At 48.6% G+C, this 25,488-nt stretch overlaps 1 protein-coding gene across 2 annotated transcripts in view; it reads right to left on the bottom strand.

Annotated features, from left to right (window-relative positions):
* Positions 1-25,488, bottom strand: part of CCM2 (CCM2 scaffold protein) — a 399,736-nt gene that overhangs the window by 154,425 nt on the left and 219,823 nt on the right. Inside the window, exon 1 of one of the 2 annotated variants that reach the window (XM_086940989.1) lies at positions 23,843-23,965. The exons of the other annotated variant lie outside the window; for it this stretch is intronic. Within the exon in view, the coding sequence (XP_086797115.1) occupies positions 23,843-23,887 (45 nt within the window). The 5' untranslated portion in view covers positions 23,888-23,965. Of the gene's footprint in view, positions 1-23,842; positions 23,966-25,488 lie in introns of those variants that run through there. 2 annotated transcript variants of the gene reach the window in all.

The following is a 25,488-nucleotide window of genomic DNA, read 5'->3' as shown; positions in this document are numbered from 1 at the left end:
GACAATACTGAGTCGCTATGTAATTAATAGTAATCTATCATATTAATGTCAGATTAACCCATTCTAGAGCTAGTCTCCTTTTGATATCCATACATATAAACCGGGGATCTGGACTAGCTTTCTGGTCCTCTCTCTCCCTCTTGATTCTCGCAATTATTGGCAGCGCGCAGCTGTGAGAGAATACACGACCATGGCCGAAAACCATGGACTGACTTTCTCTGAGAGTGACTTGACAGACATACTGTCTGACCCGTCATTCCAAACTGATTTTAACATCTCCAACACAATCGCACAGACCACGGATTGGGAAACCTTAACAGAAAAGAAGCGCAACAGGATACGCACCATCCTCCACGGCACCATACTAGCCCAATACCTACGAACCAACTCTGCACCAAGGGGATTACTGGTATCTAATGCACCTAGGATCTTCCTTGACGACCCCACGTTCAGGAAGGACTGGGCACAGATCGCATGGCACTGCACCAGAGACTGGATGATTCTTATCTTAAAAACCGCCAAACGTTTGTCAGACATCCTAGCCATCGAAATAGAAGAGACAGAAAGACATTTTAAAGCCACTATAACATCCTTCAAAAAGAAACTTGATGATCAGAACCGGGAGATAAACGAGTACAAAGACTACCTGACCCAGGCGAAACTCAAGAAATTTGAGAAAGACCTCAAAAAATTCTCCTACGCCAAAGTATATCCATACTCAGAGGAGAACTACACCCCTCCAACTAAGGAAACCAATACATCCAACTCTTCAGGGGACGACAGCTCCATCTCCAGTGACTCCAGCGGCGGATCACAAAAACGAGGTGGCAGAGGACGAAGAGGACAACGATGGCCCAACCACTGGCAAGGAGGACAACCTAACCAATACTTTGGTTTCCCACCTAACTTAGGCCATATGCAAAACCCCTACTTTGGTTTCCCAAACATGTACCCCCAGGGGCCAATGCCGTTCTTTGGGGGCATCCAGGGTAACACCTTTCCTTTTTTAGGACGGGGCCAGAGACCCCGGGGCCGCAGGAGAACATCCCAACACAACAACGCACAGGTACACTGGGAAGACGAAAACCCGGTGAGTTCCAACACACGCCAGAAGGCGAAGGAAGCAACTCCGGGAACAAGCAGGTAGACAATTCTACTAACCAGCCTTCACTGGTTTTCAACCTGTCCAGCACCCCATTATCCTGCAAAGAAGTTGCTGTACTGGAGAAAGGCCTGTCGTTTGTACCCACCACACGACTGGACAAGTTTAAATTACAAGCGGAATTAGCCCAATTCTTCAGGAAATTGAAACTAAAGTCCTTCTTTGAGAAGGCAAACCAAGATGCCCCCCAACCAGATGAGAACCCCAACACCACAGGACTCAGAGTGAAATCCACCTTTGTCCCTCCACCATCCACCGTGCCAGCAGAAATAACGACCTTCGAGCAAGCGGTTTACAATGACATCGAAAAACTCAACCCGACCAACCACTACAACAACATGTCATGGGAAGATAGGCAAACGATACAACGCCTGCAAAATAACCCCACTTTGGTAATCAAACCAGCAGATAAAGGGGGTGGCATCGTACTATTGGACAAGACAGACTACGATGCGGAATGTCGGAGATTACTCAGCGACGGCCGGAACTACCGCAGACTGGAGCAGGATCCCACAGAACAACTACGCAATACAGTGCACAACCTTGTCAAAAGGGCAGCAGATGACGAACACATCTCAAAACAGGAGGCCGAATATCTCTGCCCGGATAACACCAGAACCCCATACTTCTACACAGTACCTAAGGTACATAAAGGGGTAATTCCACCACCGGGCAGGCCAATAGTATCGGGCATCAACTCCGTTCTAGAGCCACTCTCAAGATATTGTGACTTCTACCTAAACCCCCTGGTACAAAAAACCCCCACTTACATTAGGGACACCAAACACCTTTTACAGGTCATTGACAACATCCCCTTTGACCCCGAGACTCAGCTACTGGTAGGACTGGATGTGGAAAGCTTATACACCAGCCTCCCACAAGATGCCACCCTACAGGTCCTACATGACATCTTGGAACAATCGCCCTGGCCATACCAGACACCCAGGAGTTTTGTCATGAATTGTGCAGCCCTTGCCCTTAAAGAAAACTACTTTGAATATGAGGGCACCTTTTACCTACAAACCAACGGAACCTCAATGGGCAGTGTTTTCGCGCCGAGTGTAGCTGGACTCTACGTCCACCACTTTGAGAGCACACACATAAGTACGGAAGCCAACCCGTTCAAGAACCACATACAAAAATGGCACCGATATATCGATGATATATTGGTCATCTGGAACGGGCAACAACCCGAATTAGACAACTTCCTGCAATGGCTCAACAACAGGGATCCATACCTCAAGTTCACCTGCACGGCCAGTAACCAGCAACTCGCCTTCCTGGACCTACAAATAACAGCCAAAGGCGGAACCTTGACAACAACAACATATTACAAACCCACGGCAAGAAACTCATTGCTGCATTTCAACAGTTTCCATCCCCGACCCTTAAAAGAGAACTTACCCTTTGGCCAGTTTCTCCGCATCAGAAGGAACTGCTCGGATGTAAACGACTACAAAACACAATCAGCGGACCTAGCCCAAAAACTAGAGAACCGGGGTTACCCTAAGGCGATCATCAAGAAAACCCAGAAGAGGGCAAGAAACCAGAACCGTGATGCACTACTTGAAGACGTCACCAAAGAAAGCGACACACAACCAACTACATGTGTGACTACCTTCAATACTGCCTCCAATGACGTGGCTAAAATAATAAAAAAGCACTGGAGAATCATTAATTCAGGGCAAAGGAAATGGGAACCCCCCAGGTTCGCCTATAAAAGGTGTCATAACCTCAGAGACCAACTGGTCAGTACCAGACCCAAACCACCACCTAAACCCGACAATACCATCCTCAATGCGTGGGGAATGCCCAAAGTCACCGGACACTACCCATGCAATGACTGTAGTGTCTGTCATTTGACATCCCACACGAAAACCCTGAACTTGGAACCGAATAAAGTGTGGTCCCAAAGGAGCCACACTAATTGCAACTCGCAGAATGTGATCTACTTAATAACCTGCAGATGTGGACTCAGATATGTGGGCATGACCACTCGCAAAGTGAGAACCAGGATCACAGAGCACCGCAGCACAATGCGATGCAAGAAAAACATTAGCAAGTTGACAAACCATTTCATTACCCACGGGCACACCCCCAATGACTTCACCTGGACAGTCATTGAGCAAATACCAGTCAGCCCCATCAACAATGATAAAAAAACTACTGAACAAAGAACAAAGATGGATATACCGTCTATCCACAGCCACTGATGGGCTTAATGATGCTATCCCCTGGAACTCCTTGACCCTATGATGGCAATCACATCACCCGGCCATATATCCATATGGACCTGTCCAAACACCTACCACCCAGGATATAACGTCCTCTGGCCTCTATCACCCCCCGGAAGGCCCCACCGCATGCCATTGTGCTAACCTGGCATTTGAGATCAATCTGGTGTCCATACCGGTATTTCCCTTTCCCACTTGTATATACCAGCACCTGAAAACGCCCAGGGCCATAAGCGCTGTCCATTATGTCCCACTAAACTGCCCCCTCCCACATGAGCCAGGGCAGTAGGTAATGGAGAGGTATTTTACTCCTTATATTTTTATTTATCTCTATATACTGTAGCACTCTGGAGCTTAATCGCTTCACGTATGGCCACTACATGCTGCCCCCACCACGCAACTAGAGCCAGTGCAACAGGCATTCGATCGGTAGCGCGAACAGGGATACTCTCCCATTCGCGCACCGGAACACTACCTACGGCGCATGCGCGGACCACTTCTCGGCCGCGCATGAGCTGCTCACTGCCGTCCACGCATGCGCGGACCACTTCCCGGCCGCGCATGCGCAATACACAGCCGCCCCGGCACCCGGCAGCCATACACGCCCACACAGGCGCTTCAGATCGGGCATTTCAGCGCGCTAATTAGCAACACACCTGAGCGCTTTCCAGACCCGCCTAGCGAGTCTTTCTACCATTGCTCTCCCAACAGGTGCCCTCAATTATCCTATCTATGACAGTATAAAAACCGGCAACAGCATCCATTCACTACCGGTTCTGCGAAGGAGGCACAACAGGTCCCACGCTGGTGCTGGCCAGAAATCCTGTGAGTATGCTGAGTATCACTACAATGGGTAAGCGCTCCCCACTTTTCTCCTACAGGTTCCCTAATCCCAATGGTCCAACCTCTTTCTCCCTACTAGGGCCTCACCCTGCCACTTCAATAACCTTGGAGCTAAAAACAAGCATTGAAAGCGTAAGAAATGTTCCTTGCGCCACAATTCTTCACCTTTCACTGCAGTAATTTTTACCGCTGTTTTAATCACTTCACCCTCGAAGTTCTAGTGCGATTCCACATTAATGATACCACCAGTATCATTACACTTGAGCCGCTCATAGCCTGCACTATTCGCTATTTAAGTCGGCTGTCACAATATATGACCCATACCTTCTAGTGACTCTGTTTCTCCTATGTTTGTCTTGTACCTGTCCTCAATGTTAAATGTACAGGTGATCTTGAGAAGGGAATCCCCCCTCTCACAGTTAGATACACTTTAGGGCGTGTAGACACATAGACTACACTACACTATCCCTATTTTAACCCACACATAATTTATTGTCCTGAAGAAAGCCAGATTAGTATAAGGCACTGGCTGAAACATGTTGACAACTTAAGGACGTAGGAGGTCGTAACCCGCCTCTAACGTCCCACAGCCTTATTTTTAACCGCTGACGGAGGCCCTTTTAATAAAGTATCCTCACCCCAGGGACCATCCGCCAAGCCGTTTTAATTTCACATACCTTAACACCCTACACCGCACACACAGTGACATACCTGCTCCGCTGTAATCAGGCGTCGAAGCACACCCGGGACACGCTAGGTGTCACTGGGTGGGCCCGATGATGAAGCATGCCACCAACTAGGTTGGTGGGTGAGGGCTTTCTAAAGACACCCAACAGGTGCCACTGCCACTTGGCAAGACAATACTGAGTCGCTATGTAATTAATAGTAATCTATCATATTAATGTCAGATTAACCCATTCTAGAGCTAGTCTCCTTTTGATATCCATACATATAAACCGGGGATCTGGACTAGCTTTCTGGTCCTCTCTCTCCCTCTTGATTCTCGCCGTTCTAACTCTGCTTAACATTTCCCACTCCAACCGAGCACAGGACCCCTACATAAGAGGCATACTTCGGAAAGTACAGCTTGCAGATGTGGCGGGAGACATTATAGAGGGTGGCGATTTCAACCTTGTCTGGGACCTAGAGTTAGATAGCAGCACAGAATTCTATCAGGGCACTGGCACGATGTCCACACAACTTAAACGCAAACTCACAGAGCTGGTGTTGGTAGAAGCTTGGCATTACAGTTACCCTGACACATTACTACTCTTTCTACTACCACGTTAATGCCTCCAACTCTTGCATTGATTAGATCTTCCTAACACACTCTCTACTACTTGACCTTGAAACAAAGGCCACAGCTGAAATTTCAATCTCTGACCATGCACACGTGGCCCTGGTATGGTCAGGTAGTTCAGCCTCTCAGCAAGGCCCGCAGCTACTTAGAGACCCTGTGGACACGGCGGAGATACAAAAGGTAATTGTAGACTATTTTGAGCTTAACGCCCTTCCAGAGACACCACCTCACATTCTCTTGGATGGGTTGAAGGCTACTATCGGTGGTGCAATCTCGACCATTGGCATCGCAAGAACGAGGGAATCTCGACCAGATTGCTCCCACTAGGCTCAACAAACGGCAGCTTGAGGAGGAGCTACGCGGGCATCCAAGATGGTCGCGTGAGCAGAGAGCTCCCGAGACCCGCGCCGTCCTTCTTTATCTATCCTTCACCTATCCTGGTCATTTTGACGGGCCATTGCAGCGCTATCTTCGCTGATGCTAACGATCCTTTTTTGGTCGAAAACGGACCCTGGGGACCATTTTTCTGACATCTGCAACTTTTTGGCCTGCCCGCGGGCGCGACCGGGGACTCGGCTACCCACTGTGGCCGACCTGTAGTTGAACAACAACGGCTGACTGGCATCTGGCCCACCGGAGGTGTACTGCTTTCACTTTCGGTTTCCATCTCTTTGTTCTTGTCCCCTCCTACTCTGCCTTCGCCTGTTGCCCTCACAGCCTGCACTTCCCTCCGTAGGACTGGCACGGAGGTCGCGATACTCCCATTTCACTGGCACGTCGGAGTTTCGAGACTTTTCCTCCTTCTCACTGCTTCTCCTGGCTCTCCGGCCAACATCGAACGTGAGATGGCAACCAAAGCGGAGGCCAAAAAACGCCGGAAGGCTGCGACCCGGGGGGGTTCGATCCAGTCCAACATGATCGAACGCTACACCCAGCCGCGAGGCTCCCCCGGGGCCACAAGCGTTGGTGCTGAAGGACTTCAAACGGACATGCCATCTTCGTCGGAGGTATCGCTCCAAGATCTTTTGGCTGCCATTACTGGACTTAAGGCCGATATGAGTCACCAATTCGAAGCCGTAGTGTCCAAAATAGACACGGTGGCGGTGGATGTAACTCTTATTCGGGCCGACTTAGCCAAAACGAATGAGCGGGTGAAGGCTCTGGATCTTAAAGCATCGAGTCTGGTGACGGACATGGCTGAGGCGCAATCTGAGATTGGTAATCTGCGTGCCTCGCACGATCTACTGCTCAAGCGGATGGAGGACTATGACAACAGGGCCAGGCGGAACAACATACGCCTGGTCGGAGTGCCGGAGTGTGATGGTGCTGTATCGACCGATCTGTTGGTCGAGGAACTTATTGTCGCGCAACTGGCTCCGGCAGGACTCAGTAAGTTCTTTGCCGTGGAGCGCGCCTATCGTTTTCCAGGAGGGCAAGTGAAGCCAGGGAACCCACCGAGGCCTATTATTGCGAGGCTTTTTCACTACCGGGACAGAGACGCTATCCTCCAGGCCGCCCGTAAGCACGGCCCTTTGAAATATGACAATAACTCTGTCTCCATATATCCCGATTTCACGCCCCAAGTGCAGCGACAAAGATCAGGTTTCCTTGGAGTGAAGCGTCGCTTGAGAGATCGGGGACTGAAATACGCCATGCTGTTTCCGGCCCGGCTACGGATCGAATTTCGGGAACGTGCCTACTTTTTTGATCAGCCTGAACGTGCTGCCGACTGGTTGGACTCGTTGCCGGCAGATGACTCTGGAAGCGGAGGCCCTGGTGGTACGGAAGGTGGTGCAACGGCCCAGGAGTAATTTGGGCCCCAGAGGTTCTGATTGAGACTATGCAACGTACTGTGTAAATTAACTTTGTGCTTTATGTTACTGCCCGTGACGGTGCGGGAACGGGTGATTTCTCCTTTCCTCCTCGGGGGGGTTCTTTGTGTAGATAATATGGGGCGACAGGCACACTGCAGTTGGGGGTGGCTTTTTAGTCAGCAGGGGTGCAGGGAGGGGGGTGTTGTAACGGGTTTCGGTTTTGGGGTTGGTTTCTGGGGACTTGGTTGTGTTTTGTTTAGTTTGTTATGTCTTGGTTTTCATGGTATTTCACATTTTGCAATAACTTTCAACTGTGGGCTCTGCTGGTGGGTGGGGGTGGAATGTCTTGGCCACGATGGGGGGGGGTGAAATGCGGGTTCTTTCTTGGAACGTAAACGGGTTGGGTGATAGGATTAAACGGGGCATTGTACTGCAATTCTTGAGGCGCCACACCCCAGATGTTGTATTCCTTCAGGAGACCCACTTGATTGGAAATGCTTGCAAGGCCTTAGACCGTCGGGGTTATCGCCTGGTTGCACACGCTGGTTTCACTTCAGGTTCTCGGGGTGTGGGTATCATGGTAAAGTCTTCCCTTGCTCTTGCCATTGACGAGGTTATCCTTGATGACCGTGGGCGGTATGCTGCTGTTTCTGGTAGGTGGGAGGGTAAACAGATCGTGTTTGTTGTTGTCTATATCCCCCCGGGATTGCAGGCTACCACTTATGCTGATCTTGGCAGAACTCTCCTTGGGCTCCCCGACGGCTTGTTGATCCTGGGTGGGGACTTTAATTCTGTGATATCCGGTGAATGTGATCGGTTTCCCCCTAGGGTATTGTTGCAGTCCCAGATGTGGCTCAGTGAGATGGCTGATACGTTTGGCTTGGTAGATGTCTGGCGCTCACTACACCCCACACTCCAGCAATACACTTTCCACTCTGGTGCACATGGTAGCCTTTCCCGTATCGACTATTTTCTTATGTTAGCCTCCACTCTGTCCACTGTTCGAGAGATACGACATCTTCCCCGGGGTATCTCGGACCACTCCCCCTTGCTGATTACGATTTCTGTGGGCGGTTTACTTGGCAACAGGGTCCCCCCGATTCCTCCCTGGCATTTCCGAAATCCCCGGCTCCGCTCAGATTTGGTTAAGGCAATAGATTGCTACTTTTCTGAGAATGTGGGCTCGGTCACTTCTCCCACTGTTCTTTGGGAGGCCTTCAAGACAGTTATTAGGGGTTCCGCCCTATCATTCATTGCCGCAGAGCGTAGGGTCAAGAGGGAGGCTGTTGTGGCTCTTGAAACCGAAATTACAGCGCTTGAAAGTGAGCTGGGTGGGAATGACACGCCTGCACTGTTACACACTTTGGAATTGAAGCAGGCAGACTATAAAGCCTGTGTCACGGATGCTGCTAAATTGATGCGGGCTAATCAATTAGGCCGACTGTATGACGTGGGTGACGAGGCTAGCAAGCTTCTTGCGTGGCTGGATAAGACTGAACGTGCGAGTCGTGTTGTTCCTGCCATTGTTCGTGAATCTGGTGTGAGTGTTACTGATCCGGGTGAAATTGTTGATTGCTTTGTGGACCACTTCCGGACGGTTTACGCGCCAGTTAGCGATCGAGACGAGGCCGATTCCAGGCTACTGCTGCGTGACATCGCCCTACCAACTGTGTCGGATGAGGACTGCCTTGCCTTGGAGGCCCCTTTTACTGTTGATGAGATTGCCCTCGCCATCCGATCCCTTCGCTCGGGGAAGGCGATGGGCCCTAATGGACTCCCCATTGAACTTTACAAACTTTGTCCCGACAAGATGGCTGCCCATCTGCGTCACATGCTTCTCGAGGCGGTTGAGGCTGGATGCCTCCCCCCTTGAGCAGCGCCTCGCTACCATAGTCGTCATTTATAAGGACGGCAAACCTCGTGACCGCTGCGCCTCGTACCGCCCCATCTCCCTCCTCAACGCGGAACCCAAAATCCTTGCTAAGGTACTAGCCAATCGGTTGATTAAGGTGATTTGCGACCTGATTCATCCGGATCAATCCGGTTTCATCCCCCATAGGAACACTGCCCTCAATCTGCGTAGACTCCACAGCGTTCTCGCGAGAGCTCCAATCCTCGCCGAGCCGGCAGTGGTCGCTTCCCTGGACGCCACAATGGCATTTGACACTATCGAATGGCCCTACCTATGGGCGGCCCTCGCTAAATTCGGCTTTGGCCCTAATTTCATCGCATGGGTCAAGCTTCTTTACGAACAGCCACTTGCTCAGGTCGCGGTGAATGGTAGGTGTTCGGACCCCTTCCCCTTAGGCCGTGGCACGCGTCAGGGCTGTCCGCTCTCCCCGCTCCTATTCGCATTGGCGCTCGAACCCCTTGCCGCATGGCTCAGGTGGGAACCCTCTATCAAAGGGATCCGATGGTCCCCAGACCTCGAGGATCGTGTCTCCTTGTACGCGGATGATATCCTCCTTTATCTCACTTCCCCTCAGAAGTCGCTCAACGTTCTCTTCGACGTTCTCACGTCCTTCTGTAAGAACTCGGGACTTGTCATTAACTGGACCAAGTCCTGTGTCTACGTCATAGCTGGTACGTTGCCGCCTCTCCCCCGCAGGTTTCCCATTCTGGTAGCGGCCGACGGCTTTAAGTATTTGGGGATCTATGTATCCATGACCTCCTCGGTCCGCTACGAGCGAAATTTATATGCTCCGCTCCGTAGACTGAAGCAAGACGTTCGACGTTGGCGCGATTTGCCTCTATCTCCATTGGGCCGGGCGGCACTCTTTAAAATGATGTCGCTCCCCCGATTTCTTTATGCCCTGCAAAACTTCTCCGACCCTGTTCCGGCTCGCTATTTCCGTGAAGTCGAGAGTTTACAGCGACAACTTATCTGGGATGACCGCGCTCGCATTTCCTTATCCAAGCTCACGCTCTCCTGGTATGATGGGGGTATCGCGTTGCCGGATATTAGACGGTACTACTGGGCCTCACACCTGAGCGCCATCAACCATGCGACCTATGCTCCGGAGCCCGCTCCCGCCTTTGCCTTGGATAAACTACTGTTGCCTGGTGGCACTTTTAATAGGGCTCTGTATTCAAAGGCACCCTTTCGACTCCTTACGGGCCCGACTAAATGTGCAGTGCGGGCATGGAGGGACGCTACCGTGGCCACGGGCTGGGGTGGTAGGCTGACACGTAAGACGCCACTGTATGATTCGGAACGGTTGGGCAACTTGTGGAAGACGAAAGGGTTTGAGAAATGGGACATGATTGGGATCAGCACGGTGGAGGACCTGTGGGCACGGGGCGCGGTTAAGTCCTTTGAGTCCTTGAAACTGGAATACCGACTCGATGATAGAGAGTACTTCCGGTACATGCAGGTGAGACACGCCTTGTCTTCCGTCTTTCCACCTGGTTCCGATATACCGCAGTCCTCCCCCCTGGAAGATCGAGTTCTAGACGGCCACGTCCCGGATAGTACCATCTCCTTAATCTACAAAAAGCTTATTAACAACAGGGCTGACCAGCTTGAGAAGCTCCGGATTGCCTGGACGGCTGATGGACTCGAATTAGACGACGAGGACTGGCAGTCGGCTGTGTCCTCCCCATAGGAGGTGGCTATTCCGGCACGGCTTCGCTTCGTCCAGTTGAAGATCCTCCACCGTGTGTATCTGACTGGGGTGCGTCTGGTGCGGATGGGTTTGGTTTCGGATGGACGATGTAGGCGTGGTTGTGGGATGGATGGTACCTTTCTTCATGTTCTGTGGGAATGCCCGTTGATTGCAGCGTACTGGTCCAGAGTGCATGATGTTATGAGTCGTGTCACAGGGATCCCGCTACTTCCCGAAGCACGTCGTTGTTTGTTGAATGTGTGGGAACCGTCTGATTGTAATGCTGCCCAGACACTTTGGGTTACCCTGGGCAATATGGTAGCAAAGAGAGATATCGCGCAGCTCTGGGGCTCCCCTAGATTACCATTGCTAAGCGCCTGGAAAGAGAACATGGACTGGTCCATGTTCCGAGAGAAGACTGTGTATGAGGCTCGGGGGCGTCCAGGGAAGTGGTCCAGAGTCTGGGCTCAGTGGAATACTTACCGCGGAGATATCTGTGCCCCTCCGCTTGACTATGAGGTCCCTCTCCCCTCCTCTCCATGATTTACGTTCCTTCTCTAATTCCACTGCATGCTCTGTTTTCCCGCACGTGTCACCCCCCCCGTGCCAGCATCCCTTCTCCTACATCACTTTTCCTCCCCCCACCTCCAGCAACCCTTGCCACTATGATACCATGTGTTTGTGTGTTGGTGTTCTTTCGACAAAAACATAAAATTAAACCTTTCTTATCCTACTTGTATGATATTATGCTCTCACCGACAATGTGGACTTGATGGATTGCTTCAGCAACGTACTGTCTCATAATCTACTTTTCACTCAGCCTGCTTATGTCATAGCGGCCGGCCCTGCGGGGTTGTAGGCAGACGCTGTGTATTGTGCATTCGTAAATAAAGGTTTAAAAAAAAAAAATAAAAAAAAAAAAACAAACGGCAGCTTGCAGTGCTGCGAGGATAACTAGGAGCCCACAAAACCAACAAAGCAGAACGTTCCTTCCTGGCCTTAAAACAGAAATACTACAAGGGAGTGGTGAGGGGGGGGGCAAGGTTAGCTCACTAGTTGCTCATAAATTACGCCATTGTTTTAAGACCCACTTCTTTAAAGTTCAGACAGGGGGTACGACCTGTGCAACCACGGAAGGAGTCAAACAGCAATTTTATACACAGAATGAGGTCCCTGAGTGAGTCTTACTTAAGCAACTGCAAATGGGCCCCGATTGACTCTTGCCATGTTGAATTCCTAGATGCCCCCATTCACGTCACCAGAACTACACCGGACATTCAGGGAGCTGCACATCGGGAAAACTCCCAGCACTGATGGTCTCCCCATCATCTTCTACAGAACATTCCTCTCTAGCCTTCAAGCCCGCCTGCTGACATTGTTTAATTCACTCAGCCAGGACACAGGCATCACACCTACTATGGCCACTAGTGAGATCACACTTATTCCCAAACCTGGCAAGGATCACACATTGTGTTCATCATACCGCCCTATAGCGCTCCCAAACTTTGATGTCAAGATCTTAGCTAACTGACTGGAATAGCATCTCCCCAGACTCATAGACCCAGACCAGGCTGGATTCATTCACAACCAGACGGTTGCGGACAATATATCCCAGATTGCACACCCGGTCGAAAAATCCCTGTTGGACAGGCCACGTGAGGGGCTTGCCTCCTCCCCACATGACAGGGCCCGGGCCCCGGTCCTCCAGACGTTACCCACAAAGGCAACCCGCACCCCGTCCCATGCGGGACTCCTGCCGCGGACATCTCTGTATCATGGGGCCGAATTCCTTCCCGCTCCCTCGGCCGGCCCGGCCGCCATCTTGGACACTGCACCACGAGGCCGCGTGGCCTCAGATCGACCCTAACCCTGGGCCTGGCCAGGCCCCGACATCCCGGCACCACCATCCACCCAGGAGGTGAACGGCCCACTTGGCAGGTTGATGGGAGAAAGAAGTATCGATGGCTCTCCCCCGCCAGGTGCCGATCGCACCCAGCTCCCCCGGGCGCTGGCTCCACCCCCCTGCTGGGTGTCTGGACTCCCTCATCCCGGACCTCCCGACCTCCAAGTGCGAGGGTCCGGACATCAAAGGGCACCAGACCTATAACTGGGGCAGCTCCAGAGCAGGAAGGCAGTTGTATCCTGGAGTCGAGAGACGCAGTGAAGAACTCATCCTTGACGGACTACTGGCGCTGCCATAGTCCTACCTTGCGAACTATTGTCCTGCCTGCTGGCGCTGCCGCAACCTTCTGAAACCTTCATCGTCGTCGGGACCTGCTGGCGTGGCCGCGGACCGTTTGTAACCACCACCTTCACCGGGACCTGCTGGCTCCGCCGCGGACCGTCGCTATCTTCAACCATCCCGGGACCTGCTGGCTCCGCCGCGGCCCGATCATCCAGACCGCCGAGCTCGAGGATTGTGAGCTATTCCATCTACCAGATTGGTAACAAGACTGTCCCGCTACCCTTTCCCCAATCGAGAGACTAGAACCGAGGGGACCCCTGAGTCCAGACCTCCTTGTACCATTTCACCGTACTTAAAGAATTGCTTATAAAGAACGTTAAACCTTATCCTGGTGTGGTGTACATCTGTGGGGGGGAAGTTACTCGTCTGTACGATCGCTGGAGACGGCTCTCCCCGGAGACCTCTCCCCTTATTCTCGGCCGACCCTCCCGGTCCGTCTAACAATCACAGTGTTGCACTATCACAGCCTGCCTTCTCTCAATATGGAAAATGCCTATGGCAGGGTGAGCTGGACCTTCCTCTGGGCTGTTCAAGACAAAATTGGACTTGGCCTGGGAATGACTGCCCAAATCATGGGGTCCTATATATGCCCAACTGCCTCTATCCATCTTAAAGGACAACCAACTAGCCCTGTACTTCTTACTAGGGGCACCTGCCAGGGGTGTCCATATCACACCTGCTCTTTACTTTGGTAGTCGAACGCTTAGACATCACCATCCGACATACAGCGGCAATAGCGGGTATTCCTTTCGGTGGTCAGTCCCACAAAATCTGCTACTTACTCTCACACAACCGGCTACCTCCCTACTCGCGGTTGTTTACCGCCTCTCTGCCTTCAAGGCAGTATCAGGCTTTAAAGTCAACATGACCAAATCTTATGCATTGAAGCTCACCATACCCCAACAGGACCACCCCGCCCTTCAATCACTAGCCCACTTCCAATGGGCATCATGCTTGATACGATACCTAGACCTTCTCTTCATCCCCACACTGCATTCTTTGACATAAGCCAACTGGCCAGAATACCGAAGGTCCATCTTTAAAGACCTCCATTGCTGTAAGCAATTACATATCTCAGGGCTGGGTTGAATTAATGTTGTAAGAATTAATGTCCTCCCCAGAATCCTCTACTTCTTGTAAGCTCTACCCACAGCTATCCCCTCTGATGATATCAAGCACTTACACTCAAACAACTCAGGGTATCCAACCCTGTTAATGCTACCTAGAGACCTACTTGAATATTATTAGGCAGCTCATCTCGGAGTTATCTCTGAATGGTTGTTTGCGCAAGAAACAAACAATGGTTCCATATGGACAGAATGGTGACTTATCCCCAAGCACACCAGTCCTGGAAGTGCATATATTGCTACTCCCACCAGACCAGTCCCAGAGATTTGGGACAAACTGGCACTCAAGAGGAGTATTACCACCTTCCTGCCCCCCAACAAGCATACTGCCTGTACTCTGGAGTTCATCCCTGCCCTTAACCCCCATGCATTCCCCAGCTGGAAAACCGGTGAATATAGACTCTGCGCGACCTCTCCGTAGGTGACAACATAAAGTCCCATTACTAATGGAAACTGGACTTTAAGGTTCCTGAAAAGCTGCAATACTGTCAACTGCATCACTGGGCGCTTCACCCCCTCAATGCTCACAGAGCCAGATGGACCTGCACGCCCTTTGAGAAATTAGTCAGGGCTTGCAATGGGTCCAGAGGGCTACTATCCAGAACTTAACAAGTACTCCAACATTCTGCACCTCCATGCACCCACGAATACCAAAAGCAATGGCATACTAGCACTTCTGAGGGAATCTCGCAAAAAACATGGGAAACACTGGCAGGACATACCTAAGACATACAGACATACAGAAGTATACACCAAGAGACAGCCTATAAAATCATGGCACAATCATACCACACCCGACACGCCACACACCATCTACCCTACAGCCTCTGTCCTCTGCTGGTGGTGTGAAGTAGAGTCAGGTGACTTATGCCACACCTGGTGTTCTTGATCACTTATAACCACATACTAGAAGGAGATCCTTGGACATATAGAGGGCACTGTAGTATTCCCAACCCCTGCCACCAACACCTCCATCATATTAGGTGCACAACCCCTTGCACTCAAGGCTATGACACATACACACTGCGGCTCATTAACCATATGTTTAGTGCTGCGAAACAGCTCATAGCTCACATCTAAAAGAAAACCCAGGGCCCGCCTATTGCCCTTTGGTTTACTTGCCTCTGGCACGTTATGGCAATGAAACAGTTATTGCATAAGCTGGACCACACTGATAAAAACAAATTCACACAGATCTGGCAGCCACTAATGAACTATCTCTCTCGACTTGAACATACCTACTTCGCCCTACCCAAGCTCAAAGCACTGCAACTGACTAGAGAGCTTGCCTGTCGCCACAAGGGTGCCCTTTACACTAGACACTTTCCCTCCGCCCCTCCCACCAGAAGGGCCCCTACTTGCGCTGCTCCAAAGCGGTAGGATGGACCTGGGGCTCGCTGGGACTCATTCGGACTCACCCCTATTGCACTTTTTGTTTCCTTGTAAGTTGGTATGTGACATGTATGCCTGCCTTTGGATCACGCCTGTTGGGTGTCCTACACCTGCTACTACTATCACCATATTGTTGCATCTCTGTTTTATTGATTAGAAATGTTCTGTTCAATATGTAAGTGGTGTGGACTTGAATCTGAGGCCATGTCTTGTTTTGACTTATGGAAAACATTTCATTAAGGATTTCAAGCAAAAATAAAGAGACATGGAAGAGTGTTGTGCAGTACTACTATGGGTAATTATATCTTCGTTTTTGAAAACTGGGATATGATCTTCTCAATGACGTTCTTCTGTGGAATGGAGATCTTTCAAAGTTTCAAAAATATTATGCTAATCTTAAATAAACTTTATTATTAAGATATATTCATTACTTCAGCCCGCACCTACGGTCTGCAACCAGAACTCTTCCCCTAAGAGAAATAACAGAGTAGTAAAACTGGTGGCAGTCCTTCTCACACAGCAACCTCAGCCTTCTTTCTAAGCACATCTAGCTCAGTACTAGAAGAATTACTGTAACGACTTGCCATAACTAGCAGTCTAGTTTATCTTTCCTTTTTTTCTACAAATATGTGTAACTATTGAGACTTGGATAGCCACTAACCATGGGCGAGAGAGCTACCTCCAGCCCTTTATAAAGATGGGTTCCAGAAGAATATTCAGTACCACAAAATGATGGTAAAGTAAGAAAGATTTCATAAAAGTATTATTAAAATAGAAATCATATCTGTGTTGCTGTAGGACCCGCCTCAGAGTGGACATTGGATGAAACTATTTCACAACAAGGCGATGTGACAGCATGAGAGGAGAAACACACATGGGTGATGATGGGAAGATGCTTGCAAGAAGTTACACCACTGGCAATAGCTCTGGGTAGCCTTCCAACCTATTGTTCTTTTTCCCAACATGCCACCTCAGTTTGGACCAAGGCATATGCAAATTAGTCTTGACCCTGCTCCATTAGGAACAGTCCAGTCTGAACTTCCGGCCAGGTCCCTCTGAACCGGAACACAAGCAACCCAAGACTGGTTTTGCCCTGATTGGGGCTCTTGTCACGTGTAGCTTGATTCCAGTGGCACAGTTAGCACTGATTCCACATCTAGGCATAACCTCGACCACTTAGGGAGTAACATCAAACACACAAAAGGTAATGGGAGGAATGCTTGCACTAAGTCTAACCACTGGCAATTGCTCAGGGTAGTATTCTAACCTATCGTCCTTTTAACCACCACGGCACCTCAGTTTGGACCCAGCAATTTGCAAGTCAGATCAAATCAGTCTTTACCCTCTGCCAATGGAAACAGTCCAGCCCGAAATGCCAGGCCAGGTACTCACTAAACCAGAATACAAGCAAGCCAAGGCCGATTTCTCCCTGATTGGGGCTCTTCCGTTAGGTGTAGCTTGGCCACAGTGGGGCAGTAAGCACAAGGCCCATGTCTGGGCAAAGCTGACACATTAAGGTATAAATAAAATGTTTTAAAAAAGTGATGGATGGAATGTTTGAATTCATCTAGGCCATTGGTAATTACTTGGGGCCCCCTTCCAGACCATTATGATTTGGCACACCATGCCACTTCCGTTTGGCTCCAGCCATATGCAAATCAGTCTTGAGACTGCTCCATTGAGAACAGTCCGAATTGCCAGGCCAGGTCTACCCAGAACCGGAACACAAGCAACCCAAAACCTGTATCGCCCTGATTTGGGCTCGTCAGTTGGGTGTAGCTTGGCTGCAGAGTACAAGAGGAGAGGTCATTGGAAGACGGTGGGGTGACAGGCAAGATGAACATTACAACATGTGCTGCCTCAGGAACAACAGTATCAGAGTAAAATAAATACAGTACATCAACTGTGATATTATAGTGTGCTGTGAGAGAACTCTCTCCCCCTCTTTGACAACTTCTGAAGGTTCATACGAAAGTGCCAGAGTAGAGATAACCGCACCCAAACATGCACAAGAACAAGGGGCGCATAGAGGCCCATGAAACAGACACCACTGACACTAGGGCTTATTCTGAGTGCTCCCCTAAGCTCTCCATGTCTTCTGAAGACTTGAGGGTACCCAATAAGGTTTTTGTTTCCCCAGCATCGGTAGTTTATCATGCACTCTGTACCTAAAGCAGGTACTTTTCCGCCCCGGCAAGGCGGGCGCTCACTTTTACTAAATAGGGGCCATAATGTGGGTCTAGCGGCTGCTGTGGCATAATTTTCTCCTTGGACAGGTACGGAATCGCTCTGTGAGGTACGGAGGAATTCACACCCAATCCTTTTTGGGCTCTGGAGACCCCAAACAAACATGTATCCTCCAGGGACAGAGAAGCCCCAAGCTCTGCCACCTAGGGTTAGGGAAGGATTGTCTGGACTCCTCTGCATGTACACAACATTCTACCCCTTTCTCACACTGGCAGTAGGAGAAATGGGCCAGCCAACTGTGTGTAACAAACTTTTGGGCGCATGACACCTCTTGCAACAAAGTGCAACTTCTACTCCAGCAAAGAGAGAGTTGGAACTGGTCCTTACTTGTTCACTCATCCATATTGCTGTGGGCAGCGAAGTACTGGTGCTACAGCTTGTCTGTGGATAGTCTCTTGCACGCTCCCACACTCTCCGACTTCAGTCTGACTTACCCCTTTTATACATACAATTCTTCTGGCACCGCACCCATAGTAGCTGCTACTACCGTCACTAAGATGCCTTGTAATTACTAAGCCTTTCTTTGGCCTATGACTATAATTGAGTATTAATGAGGTGCAACCAATGGCCAGACAGTGTTAAGAAGTGTAAAAAAAAGAAAAAAAATGTAATACTATCCCAAATGTGCTGCATTACACCAAATACTTTGCCTTTTCTTGCTGCCTAATTTAGTCTACCCTGTAGCATAATGTGGTCGTCCCCTAATTTATAATTATAGTAGACCTGGTTGTACTGATCTTACTCTTTATCTAATCACATCTGCTCGCAATGTGACTGATCAAAATTCAGTTTAATAAAGAGCTAACACTGGTTCTGCAATGCGGCATGATATATACACAGTGGCTTTAATGATAATTATCCAAACTTACTTCAGAATTAAATAATCCAATTCACAGGTAGGGTTTATAATGGACATTTCTAAAAGGATAGTCTTTGCATACATTAAAGCGCATGTGAAGTAGTGTGGCTCACTGGTTAGAGGCGGCAGACCCGAGAGCAGAGGACGGCCCGGGACCAGGGTTCGATTCCCGGCGCGGCAGGTTTCTGGACCAGGGTCAGCGGACTCGATAATTCTCTCGCCTCGGTGCCCACTCTGATCAGCGATCACACTCGGCAACTCTGGGCATTAGCTTGCCTCATCTTCACTAACGGCCCCACCAGACCGCCGGGGATGCCTGGTCTCACCCTGGAGATACCCATTAAGGGACCATCTCTCAGGGAAGCCAGGAAGGGTTTCGCAGCGGTCGAAGCGCCTTGGGACCCTACGGGTAAGTAGTGCGCTATATAAATGCCAATACATACAATACACACAGTTATATTAAAAAGAATTATGAACAAATGTTAAGACAAAATTTTGGTCACTTTTCATGAATAGTGTGTTCTCGTTTTTTACATTTCACTGCATAGGACTAGGTTTGATGAGGTCACATGGCCGATGATCCATGCAAAGAAGCTGCAGAGCGTGAGGTCATGAGATTTTCAGGACACAAAGCTGCATCACATACACATGGTGAAAATACATACCATCTGCTGATCTCAAGTAAGTTACTGTGCTATTTTATCAATATCATTTTGTACACCCATCCAGGATTTAATTAACACAAAAGACACCACATACAGACATCCATCATGAGCACGAAAACATGTTTATTCCTATGCACAATACACATAAGCACACTCGCACCTGGCTCAAACTAATGCTGTGCACGGAAACTCCCACACCAGAATGACTATGCCATAGACAAATGCACAAAAACACCACAGGTGCAAACACACACCAACACTCTTGTCAACAGCAAACTAGACTAAAAGAACACCCTCTATGATAGGATCAACACGCATCTCATTAGGAGGCTGTATGTGGAACATCCAGAACTCAGCGGCCAGAATCACTCTCAACCCTTGACGGCACTCTCAAATCTCACCTTGTATCCACACGCATCTCATTAGGAGGCTGTATGTGGAACATCCAGAACTCAGAGGCCAGAATCACTCTCAACCTCCGACGGCACTCTCAAATCTCACCTTGTATCCACACGCATCTCATTAGGAGGCTGTATGTGGAACATCCAGAACTCAGAGGCCAGAATCACTCTCAACCTCCGACGGCACTCTCAAATCTCACCTTGTATCCACACGCATCTCATTAGGAGGCTGTATGTGGAACATCCAGAACTCAGAGGCCAGAATCACTCTCAACCTCCGACGGCACTCTCAAATCTCACCTTGTATCCACACGCATCTCATTAGGAGGCTGTATGTGGAACATCCAGAACTCAGAGGCCAGAATCACTCTCAACCTCCGACGGCACTCTCAAATCTCACCTTGTATCCACATGCATCTCATTAGGAGGCTGTATGTGGAACATCCAGAACTCAGCGGCCAGAATCACTCTCAACCTCCGACGGCACTCTCAAATCTCACCTTGTATCCACATGCATCTCATTAGGAGGCTGTATGTGGAACATCCAGAACTCAGCGGCCAGAATCACTCTCAACCTCTGACGGCACTCTCAAATCTCACCTCACTTTAAGGAGTTACACTGGCTATCCGTACCCAAATGAGCATATTTGAAACTCCACAAGTACACTGCAAAGGCTATCTGGCCCAGCATACCTTAACAATAGTATTTTCTTTCAGACACCTCAGCTCGGCAGGACTCCGATTTGAACTCATCCCACACATACAAAAAAACCTGATCTGGTAGTCGAGTCTTGTACATCGCTCCTAAAACATGGAATGTCCTGCCATTACACATCCAAACCTCTTCCTCACTTCTTGAATTCTGCATGAAGCTCAAGACCTGGCTTTTCAAATAAACACATTAGGCCCTACGCTTGGCTAGTCTGACACCTACTCAGCACCAGGATACCACCTACCCCCACACCATCCCTGGGGAAAAGTGAGCTTTACAAATCAACATAACATAGTACATACAATTTATGCCTCTACATTTCTTAAAAATCTTATCTACAAAGTAAGTATGGCGGCGGTGCAAGAGCATTCAGTTCAGCCTGGTACAAAACCCAACCATGGCTGGAGTATTGTTAGTCTGGATGCTTGCTTTTGTTTCCCATACCCTGTGCCTGTTAGTCTCTGTGCCCGCATCCATAATACGGAACTGGTGAAGAGAGAATTATCCCCTTATTTTCAGGGGGGCATGACCACATGTAAAGGAAGGAATGAATATCCTCTGAGGTTAGCACTGGTTCTACATGTGCGCCAGCCCTATCAGTATTACCGAAGGGCAGGACAAGCATCTGAGGCCCTTCTGTATCTGTGGCACTCTGTGATTTACAGTTCTATAATATTACCTCTTTGACTGGAATTACTAAGTTTACAATTGACAGGCATGAAAACTGCTCTCAGTTGTCAACAATACTCTCTCTTTTTAACAAATGTGTTGCCGCTTTTTAAACTTTTTTTTAATAAATGAATGTACACCTCAAAATGATGACACCAAAATAAACAGTTACACCGTTCCCCACGTGCAAAGAAATATGTGCTGGGTAAATTGTAACAATTAAATCGCCAATCTTCTAGTGTGAAGATGTCAAGGTGTTAGAGTGGTTCTGGGGACCTTCAACTCTTACAATCTGCTTGGTGTCCAGGTGCTTGTGTTGAAGCCTGGCCTGCTGGAAATGATGAAGGATGGGGCTGACAGGTATAGACATCAGTACGTACTCTTAAATAACTCTCCATATGCCTGTCTGGAATAAGATCTGATGTAAATCTAGGGCTTTTGGGCTATCTCCAGAAAATGGGCCCACATTGGCCCACCCGAACGTACTCTTGGTCCATCCAGATAAAAATTCCTGGAACCGGGCAGGGCTCAGATTATTTCGAGCTTATGACGCATCACTTTTTTGTTTCATTCACACATACATCTATGTCCGAACTAAAACTCAAAGGCGATAGTTAACAAATACTTTAAAAAAAATCTAATACTGAAAACACATTTGCAAGAAATTAATAGACATTGAGCAAAGAAAACAATGACACCTACGATGTATTCAAATGGCATTACAAACTTTACAGCGTTGAAGTAGGCAAGTCCATCTCCACATAAGGAAATACTGAAACAATTGTAAAGCTTGATTTACCCTGTGAACAACCTAAATGTTACAAGGTGACGCATGCTTGTTTGTGCCTTAATATTCTAGTAGCAAAAAACACACTGTACCTGTATAACCAGTGTTAAAACGTGCCCGCCCTTTGTAATCCAACAAAAATACCAACTATTTCTGAATATTTTTAATTTCTGCAGCTAAGTAGCTTTTTGGTAGTAGTACCTTTGGAGGTAGTTACTTTCTACTACCTGGAAGGGACAGGGGGATGTGCCTCAGGCATCTCATATTTTTGTGCAATCGAAATGATGTAGATTCATCAAGGGGTTGTGCTTTAGCGAAATGGCATTCATCTCACACAGACCATAGCCGCGGCCTGCAAATTGGGGCCGAGGGGTGGACTCCATGGTATATAGCCCTCTAAAACCACAGCCCTAAGTAAAAGGGTGGGTGGTAGGGAAATGCCTACGGCCTTCTACCCATAACAATTCTGGGTGTGGCATGCATGCCAACATTTTAGGAGTGGAAAGTTGGATTATCTTTTTTAAATGATCGGAAGAATGTGTTTATCCGAATGACTTCTATTGAAGAAGGGGCAATTTCAGGCGGGAGACAGCCAAAATAAAGCAATTGTTTGCTTCAAAAATCGTGTCTAATGGTATGTATGCTTGTGGACAGGTTTCAAGGCTAGTCCTGCTAACAAACCATTGCTGGCTAGGCGACTTGCTCTTTTCTTGGGTTAACACATTTCCTTCCCAACACTTATTCAACACTCGGGGAGAAATACATTGTAACAGAAACCAGCAGAAAGCAATGCCTGCCTCGGTGCGGTCGGACGACTTTCCCCTCATTGGCACTAGTGGAGTTCCAGTGTGTAGTAAGCAGCATGTGGGATAAAGCTGAAAGGACCACCAACAAAAGCGTTATTCTTTTTGGTCCCACAGCTGATGTCGCCTTTGTTTACATGACGTGCCCTGCTCACCCGCCCGTCGCTTCTGGTTACAAGCCGGCTCCAGTCCCACCACCACCAGCAGCACACAGGTCTGTCACAGCACAATGGCCGAGGTGGCCGGCTGCACAAAGGACTAGAGAGCCGCTCGCTGTGTGAGCGCGGCAAAGTAAAGCCTTGTTCTCCAGCAGGAAAGATATTCGATCTAAAACACCCCAATGAAAAACAGTAAATGAACTCGGCGAGGATGACATCACTCCCTCCTTTTACAAACCGCTCTTTCAGTGACCCTGCGGGGAGCTATCCCGCGAAGCTGCTCTATTTGTGGAAATGAATGGACCGCGCCCCGGCGCTATTGGAAGCAGATGCTGGGCCGTCTTTTCTGGCCCCAAACATCTGGGCGGACCGCGGGGACGGAGCCTGCTCCCGATGCCTAGCGCCGGAGCAGAGTTCTGTCAGGGAAGAGGTTCTGTTTTGTTTCCTTCCTGTTTTGTGACTATGAAGGGAACAGCAAGATAAACACAATCGCACTAAATGGCGACTGTTTTTTTGTTGTTGCAAACATGCCACAGAGACAGAGCGGCTCGCCATAATAAGTGTCTGCAACCGAACTATGGCAGCATAGTACGAGAAGTCTAAGTACATCTGAATGGCATTTGATACATTAAAAAAGTGTACAAAACACGGTTTTGAGAATAGAATTTGAACCCTGCTTCTGAAGTGTTGTCTTCTCCCGCGCTTCATGGCGAAACCTAGCCACCCTTCCGTGTCTCCCTTCCCCACCTTGTATGTCCCAAAACCAATATCCGATGGTAGATATACTGGGACCTCTTACAGACACTTGGTACTACTTACCTCACCATCCATCTCAACTCCCAAGATGGCTGGAGAAGGTGTCATAGGTGCAGTTCTTTCACGCGTGCAGCAGTCTCCGCTAATATTGACTGTTCACTTGAGGAGAGACACCCTTATTCTCTGTAGCACCCTCTGCCCCAGTGCTACTTTCAAGAAACATGGATACATGTCAGTGAAAGCTCTCAAGCAACTGAGCAGGAAGTAGAAACCACAGTTTCCTTCTCTGAAAAGGTGTGGCGTTTACAGTCCGTGACTAAAATACAACTAAAGAAAGCACATTTTTATTAGAGTCAGAAAGACAGGGACCAGTTCGGTTCTATTACACTAAACGCTTCGGTCAAGGTGGTCGTGTAGCAAAATATGGCATCAACAAGGAGATCCATACGCCAATGACCTGGTATCGTAGAACACTGCAACTTTTTAATGTTACATCAACAACGAGGGGATATTTGTGTACTCCTGGGTTAGGCTACGCTTGTTTATTAGTCGTGCCCACCTCCAAGTGTTCATTTTTAAGTTTTAAGTTTGTCAACTATCCACACACAGAGTCACATCAGTTAAAGAAAAAAGGTGAGAGAAGTCAGAAAGTACCTCATGTAAGCACCATCCATAGAGCTACTGGTTGATACTCACAAGTTGCTCACATCTGTAACTTTCATGATAAGAAAAGAAATGAGAGTTTTTACCCTATCTTGAAATTGTGTGTGAAAAGGTGAAGAAAAATAAAGTGTAGATGATCATATCATCCGTATATCACACATTTGGGCAATGGTGCCATGATTGGAATTACTGGCCATGCATGTACTTACGCACACCCTCTGCACAACTGCCTTGAAAGTGTGAAGGCAACAGTAGCCTGTCCATGGCGCTGGCGTGGAGAATTCAGACGAGATTGGGCCCTATGATGGGCTAGAATAATATGAGGTGGTTTTATATTCTTGCACCTACATCAGGCATAAATGGCCAAGCGTCTTAACATGTTTTACTTTTTACTAAACTTATGGAGTTGAGACTTGATAAAGTACTATAATACCTACTGTGAGAAGTTAGCCAGGCATATGATGTCCACTACTTTTAGTGGGCACCTTGCACCAGTCTAATCGACCCTTATTGATGGTGGTTGTAAAATCAACCTTATAGAAAGCTATCCTAGTGGTAGCATGGACCAGCAGTCATCAGGCTAAGACTCAGAGCGCGCAAGTTGTTTTACCAATTATAATCCCTTGAGTACCAAATGAAAGAACACCACACAAGGTATATATCAAATATGTATGTATTTATTCTAAACACACCCACTTTGCACTCTTTATGAGGTCAGAGGTAAAAGTACAATACAAGTTACTCAATTACTATAAGATAAGTTGCACAGTATACGTTGTGCCCTAGGGGCCTCACAAACCATATACTAAAATAGTGGTAAAAGAACCACAAGAGAATTTGAAAGCAGGCCTGGGGCCAGTGGAATCGCTGGGGCTACTCTAAACAACTAAAGGTTAGGAAGTAGGAGGCCCACGGGAGACGCGTGCAGTGTCTAAAACACAGCCGCGGGTTACCATTGACTTTCTATGGGAAACGTAGAAGTTACAAATATACAATTTAAGGACACTTCCGGATGGACTACGGTGGAACCCTTTTTAAACTAGGAC

This window comes from Lissotriton vulgaris, chromosome 10 (assembly GCF_964263255.1).
Source record: "Lissotriton vulgaris chromosome 10, aLisVul1.2, whole genome shotgun sequence".
Lineage (NCBI taxonomy): Eukaryota > Metazoa > Chordata > Amphibia > Caudata > Salamandridae > Lissotriton > Lissotriton vulgaris.
Note: the sequence above shows the minus strand (reverse complement) of the source record. Positions and strands in the feature narration are given on the sequence as shown.